The sequence below is a fragment of the Capsicum annuum genome, chromosome 12 (genome assembly GCF_002878395.1).
Source record: "Capsicum annuum cultivar UCD-10X-F1 chromosome 12, UCD10Xv1.1, whole genome shotgun sequence".
NCBI lineage: Eukaryota > Viridiplantae > Streptophyta > Magnoliopsida > Solanales > Solanaceae > Capsicum > Capsicum annuum.
Window position 1 is genome coordinate 24,797,162 of NC_061122.1, and position 7,490 is coordinate 24,804,651.

Genomic DNA, 7,490 nt, shown 5'->3' on the forward strand with positions numbered 1-7,490 from the left:
AATATATATGTACTACTTTAAATAAAACATATACTACTATATATATATATATATATATATGTATATATATACTACAATATATATACAATTTATAAAACATATACACATGTATACATTAAATATACACATCTATGAAAATATATACACAAATATACAAAACAAATGCTACTTAATATAATAAATTAATAATACTTGTTAGTAAATTAATAATATATTAGAAGTAAGTTTTTAGTTTAAACTAGAAATTCAATTTAAATCATTAAATGAAAAAAATTACAAAGTAAGGATTAAGGAGTGAATCAATCTTGAATTTTATTGATTGCGAACTGATCCAAAATTTATAATTTACGTAAATGAAAAATCTACAAATTATGCATCATTTTTTGCAGCTCATTCATATTAATATTAACGGGAACTTGCATAGGATAGTCAAAGTCAACGGGGGTAAAATCATGCATTGGACTTGATTCTGCTAAGTTCTCCTGTGAAGACATAATTTCTTCAAGTTTCTACTTGTCGTTCGACTCCGATTTCATTCTTTGGTTTCTTCTTTCCGTTTTAATCCAATCTCTGAGGCAAACTAGAACATTCATTGCATTGCTTCCCAATGAGTTTCGATTTTCTCCAAGCTGTCGTCGTCCCTGACTAAAGGCGCTCTCTGATCCAATAGTTGACATTGGAACATTCAAGATATCTCTAGCTAATCTTGAAAGCACAAGATATTGTGTTTCATTACTCCTCCACCAATCCAACGTGTTGATCCGTCGTCTGCGATCCTCTGACGGTGACCGAAGATAATATTTAAGCTCTTCCCGATAAGTTGATGTGTAAGCTCTCTCATCAACATTGTTCCAACAAGGTAAATCATAAAAGGAATCAGGAAAACCACTATGTGCCGGCCTTTTAGAAAATGATGGATCCTCGGGAGGATGAGCAGCGACAGTTGGAGTGATTTTTATAGGTACGGCTAAATCAACTAAATCAGCATAGTGATTATATAATTTTTCTATGTATTCATTCACATCACCCATAGCCATTTATAAATCAGGTTGTACTTGTTCAGAATCATTATTAGTATTTATTTCTAAGTTATCATAATAATAGTACTAAAGTGGCACATAGTATTATATTTCATGCACGGATTTAGCATAGCACCAATCAAGTAAATAGGGAAAATCGGGAAAACATATTTTTTAAATTTAGTAAACATGACACCAACAGCTTCTTTATAGCCTTCTTTATTTTTATATTCTTTGAGTAAACCAATAATATCGGCTATATATGTCAAAATATTACAAACAGTAGGATAATAAGTACCGAAAAATTCAACCGTAGCTACATAAAATTTTTCTGAAAGCTTAATAATATCATTAATTACAACGCAATCAGAATCATGTAGCATGCAATCAGCAGAATCAGCAAATGAACCACAATATTGGTTAAAAGCAGTGTAATAGGAACTCTATATTTATAACAAGTTTTTAAAAAATTATACGTAGAATTCCATCTAATATCAATTTCCTCAGGCATCAATATTGGTGCAAGTCCATTTTCTTGATATTTAACTTCAAATTCTCTAATTCTTTTTCTTTGATTATTTCCTTAAATAAAACCAACAGCAAGATGAATTTTTTCAATATAAAGCTCAAAAAACTCAAGACCATCTTTTACAATTAAATTATATATATGACATGCACACTTAATATGAAAAATTTCAGGTAATGGTGGAGATAGCTTAGATGTTAACTTTGTTATAACAGTCTTGTTGTTAGAAGCATTACCAAAAGCAATACATAAGATTTTATTTTTGATATCATAAAATTCGGCAACTTTAACAATAGAATCAACAATAAAATCTCCAGTATGTTTACGATCTTCATCATATAAAAAAGCAAGAATGCGTTTTTGCATCACAAAATTACTATCCATCCAGTGACAAGTAATGGTTAAATAATCATTTTTATTTACAACACGACCAAGATCAAAAGTTAGAGACAATCTACATTGAATATTTTTTAACAATGTTGATAAATAAAAATAATATTATGAATAAAGTCTAAAAATATCAGACCGATAAGTACTTCTAGGAATACCATTAAACATTGGATTATAAATTGCTTGAATATAATGAATAAAGGCATCAGAAGAAGGAAAACTAAAAGGCAAACAACCCACAGCTACCATTTTAGCTATTTTTTCTCGGTCCCTCAATTTATTATACCTCTTCATTACCTGACCGGTTGCTGGGTCCATTCTAGTTTGCGTTGGCCCACCAACATCTCTACCACCTCGTGCAATATTTAACTCTCTCTCGTGAGCATCACATATATGTATCATTAACGTACCCGTACCCCCTTGCTTGCCTCCGCTTTTATGGTTATATATTTGTTGATAAATATTGCATTGCTCCTCAGTATTTGATATACGTTCAAAAAATTGCCATGTAATACTAGTTGTTTTATGAGCTCTTGGGGCACGGGGAGGACGGGGAGGGAGATTAACCGATTCAGATCTAATGTTAGCATTTTCTATTGCGGGTGTCTCACCAATATTTTTATCATCTTCGTCTAAATTAACTGCATCTACTTCATTTTCTTCTTCTATACCATAATTTTTTTGAGCATCTACATAATCGATATCGTGAGCACCTACACCTATTTCTTCCTCAAAAGGTGTACCAAGCGGTATCGGAGGCGAAGACACGCAGGTATATCTGCTACTTGAAGTACCTCTACCACTAGTAATTTGCTTTTTACTACCACTATCGCTTCCGGGATAAATTTTTTTAACATCTTTAGTAGCGAGGTTTCTTAATTTATCCATAATATAAATTAAACTAAAAAAATTCAAAATACAAAAATATAATAAAATTAAATATTCAACAATTAGTTCATTAAATAGAAATTAAACGTAAGAGATGGAACGACAATACCAAATTTTGAAAATATCCGAAGGTTGCGACTTTAGAAACTTTCACTCGTACTTTGTAATCGCAAAATTAAAAAATTAAAGTGAGCACTTTAGGAAATTAAATATATAGAATATTTGAGAATTGAGAGAGAATGAGATTTCAGAAAATGAAAAATTGTGTGAAAAATGATTTGAAGGTGTAGGGTATTTATAAAATTTCTTTTGGGATTAAAAGATATTTTAAATGAAAAAAAAAATTATTTAATAAAAGGGCCCAAACTAGCTGTTTGGACCCAAAAAAGGCTATATAGCCGTTGGGCCAACGGCTAGTTTGACCCAAATCTCCAAAATAATAATAATAATAATAAAAAACAATCGGGCCGGACCAGTTAACCGGTAGGCCTGGATCAGACTTGGTCCGAGCCGGGTTAATCAGACTCAATCAAAAAATTAAATCAACCCGTGACCCGGTATCCTACAGCTCATGAACTGATTGGGCCGAATTAAACCGAGCCAATTTTATTAAACGGGTCGGTTCGAGCCGAGTCAATCTGGCCAGTTTGACAAGCTTAGTACTATGAACAACTCTAATTATGTCTTAACTAGTAGCGATGCCTAGTTTGTTTTTCAGGCTGGCCTTGGGATGCACTGCTGTACCAATTCCCCTATTTAATACATGCTAATATAAATTTCTATTATTACCCATAAAAAAAAAACGATTGCCACGGCTGTTTAGACAACAACCTACCGCACTAAATATGTATAAACGTGGGATAATTAATGATTTTTAGTTGCGACATAAAGCAAGTGGACCATATATGTATACTAAAGAAGAGTAAAAATGAACTTCAAAAGTAGTCGTGGCGGTCCCATTTTGAAAGGACTTTTGCAAAAGTGAAAATTTTAGAATCAACTTTTGGATTTGGACATTTTGCTTCTATAACAATTGAAAAATAACTTTATATTCCGGGTTTGTTATGTGTGAAGAATAAGAGATAATTAATTTAGAATAAATTTATTTTATATTTGATTTGGATAATTTATTTTGTAATTAGTTATCTCAAAATTATAATATTATTTTATCACATTTTGAGAATAAGATAAATAATTTAGAAATAGTTAATTCCAACATAATTAATCTCGAAATAATTTATTTTCCAGTCAAATGATCCTGAGTTTAGGTGGTCAAGCACGACACTTGTATGTTATCATATTTAATAACTGAATAAATTTTACGTGGTCACGTAATTATGATTGTTTTTTATTGTCATCTAATTATGTTTTCTAATAGAAGAATTATAAAAATTTTAATTTACTCGGACACAAAAATACTGTTGCCTTAACTTCAGCTCTCTCTCTCGCTCTCTTTTTTAAAAAAATTATTTTGTAAATACAAACTTAATCAAAACAAAACCATTTTATTTGGCAAATGCAAACTTAATTAAAACAAAACCAATCTCACCAGATCAAAAGTCGTCAACAACAACAATAGATTCAATGTATTTTCACAAAATGGGATTTGAGGAGGATAAAGTGTATGCAGTTCATATCACTATCTCAAATGAAGCAGAGAGATTATTTTTTATAGATCTCCCGGTTCATGATAGATAACAAATAAAACAAACAAAAAAGCATAAATGCGAACAACAACAAGAGGTGTCAAAACGCTAGATATTAAAGAAAACAAGACACCCACAAAGTAATATTATAAACTAACTATACGAAATCATAGATATCACCAAATTACCATGAACAGGAGGTCACAAGACACTACAGACACAGATACAAGAAGAATACTCTTCTCTACTGTTACAAACATACTCCTATCTATTAGCCCTCTACTCTAATCCGTGTCTTCCATGCCTTTCTATCAAGGATAATGTCTTTTGTAAGCTGTAATTGCCCATGTCCTGCCTAATCACCTCCCTTCAATATTTTTTCGGCCTACTTCTACCCCGTCTAAAACTATCTATAGCCAGTCTCTCACACCTCCGAACTTGGAGCGTCTGCTTCCTCCTCATCACATACTCGAACCAACGCAACCTCATTTCTCGCATCTTTTCGTCCACCGAAACCACTCCCACCTTCTCTCGAATAGTCTAATTTATAACTCTATCTCTCCTGATAACTCCATACATCAATCGCAACATTCTCATCTCCGCCACCTTCAATTTTTGGATGTGGGAGTTCTTAATTGGCCGACACTCTTCTCCGTACAACATAACCGATCGGACTGTCACTCTGTAAAACTTCTCTTTAATTAAGCTTAGAAAACACCTTCTTATCACACAAAACTCCCGAGACGAACCTCCACTTCAACATACACAAATTAAAATACTATTACTTTCCGTTCACATAATTTTGATATTTCTGCCTCAGTTTGACAAACTCTTTAAGACTCATGAAATCATGATTATACTTGGCCATAAAGCAAGTGGACTACATGTTATACTAGAAATGAAAATTAAAAGGAATAGTGGAGAGGTCAGTCACACTATTACGAGAGCACTTTTCTAAAAGACGATGAAAGTTACATCCAGAGTTTAGGTGCTCAAACATAATCTTTGTATGCTGTTAGAAGTTATATTTGATGAAAATTTATGCTCTTTCTGTGTGCATATTCATATTCGAAGTCACAAGTATTTGATATTTTGATATAAGTTTCTTCTTCCTCTAAATGATATGAGTATGAAGTTGAAGAATGAACTTGTTGCAACATTTGCACGCAGCGAAACGTTTTAAACTTGTTACGGTACTACCTCACAAAATAATATTTTACGATTTATTTTAGTTTGTTTGTCTGATCTTGACTTGACACGTTTAAGTAATTAAAAAAGACTTTTGAATCTCGTGATCTTATACTAAATATATATATGTAGAATGTAAAAAATGTCATTTGATCTTCTGATCTTAAGTATGTTACGTGGAAAGTTAGAATTAATCATGAGTTGCCCGAAAGGAAAGAGATATTTTGTTTCAAAAATATTAAAAGAAAAACAAGACAAACAAATTGAAATAAAGGTAGTAGAAATTATAGTCACAACTATGTTTATTTCTTGCCTGATCATGAGACCCTTTTTACTCAACATGCGATAAAATTAGAATAAAATTAGAATGATAAATGAAAAAGAACGTACATATGAGGAAAAACAAGAGCCAAATCCAATTTACTTAGCAATTCCATTGCCAGCTTCTAACATATACTATGACTTAATAATGCATTACTACAACATGATACTCGACAACAGCATTACCATTGTTACTCAAAGTATGCGTCTTCGCGGTGGCGATACCTCGTGCTAGTCGGAAAACACCGGAACCACCAACAATCGGCATCTCTCGGTATTCGTTCAAGACTGTGTTACGGCCAAGGAGACTAAGTGTGCTACCGCTGAATTTTCCCTTAGTAAACACAAAATTTAGACTCATCAACAAACTGAATTCCTCAAGAGAAGCCGTACCCACAATTCCTTGAGTTCGACCAATAGTCGTCGAATTGATTTCTGGTCCCGTTGTCAATCGATCGTCCAACATTGCTAGCAAGCCAAAACCCGTAGGCGAATGCGAAGTGGAATTGGCCTGGGCAACCCGTATTGATGTTGGGTTTCTGCCACTAACTATATCGTGAAAGTAGAAGTGAAGTTTGGTCATTTTTGGTTTTGCATGGTTAAGCTTTTGGAACCAATTTTCGACTGCTTTAGGTCCTTGGGCAATTTTACAATGAGCTATTGGAGTTGACAATAATATGGCAATAGCAATAGAACAAAGCAATGGAATTGAGTTTAGCTTTCCCATTTTCTTTGTGTTATTTTTTCTCCAAAATTTTCACGTGTTGTCTATAATTTATAGAGGATAGCTAGGAAGACTAGAGAAGAAATGAATTGTTTCTAAGTTGATGTTTAGGTGGGAGTCGTTGGCCGCCAAAGTTGATTCCTCTTTTGGTGAGTGGGAATACAGTGCGCACCATACTTTCCGCAACTTTACGTTAGACTGACTTGACTAATTTATTTGGCTGTAGAAATTATTCATTTTTTCAGAATAACTTTAGTAAAAAAATTATTTTATGTAAAGTTTATTCAAATTCTGTTTAAAGCTGGATTCCAAATTAGAAATAGGGTCAGCTTAATGGGGACGCCACGCAATAACTTTAAGCCCCAAAATTTAATTAAGATCCCAATTTTTTTATTTTACATATTATAACATTATTATTCCATTGTTTCAATTCAAGTGAAAAATTTGGAGTTACTATCAAAACACTTAAGTTTGACTATGAATTTTAACTTAAGTTCTTCAAAATTTTTAAAATAAAATTTATATATTTCCAGAAGTGTAAATAAGATATTTTCCGGTATTGGGTGGGAAGCAAACAGTATATTCTGATAAAACACTATTACTGTATGATTTCTGTTAAAATTTGAGAAAGTCAAATGATATTTTAATATAAATGGTAGGAATAAATTATATCATACATAAGGACGGTAAAATAATGTCATTGTCATAAACTAATATAGCAGGATCAATAATTATAAGGCAGAGAGAATGGAAAAAAAAAATTCTTATTTCTATTAAGGATGAATTAT

General features: G+C 32.2%; 1 protein-coding gene across 1 annotated transcript; it reads right to left on the reverse strand.

Annotated features, from left to right (window-relative positions):
- Positions 1-5,941: 5,941 nt before the first annotated feature.
- Positions 5,942-6,848, reverse strand: LOC107849557 (dirigent protein 21). The gene has a single exon (XM_016694110.2). It carries the CDS (start codon positions 6,703-6,705, stop codon positions 6,121-6,123), a length of 585 nt encoding a protein of 194 aa, XP_016549596.2. The 5' UTR covers positions 6,706-6,848; the 3' UTR covers positions 5,942-6,120.
- Positions 6,849-7,490: the final 642 nt, after the last annotated feature.

Excerpts from the sequence above, each read along its gene's own strand:
- LOC107849557 (XM_016694110.2), bottom strand. The coding sequence starts at position 6,705 with ATGGGAAAGCTAAACTCAATTCCATTGCTTTGTTCTATTGCTATTGCC.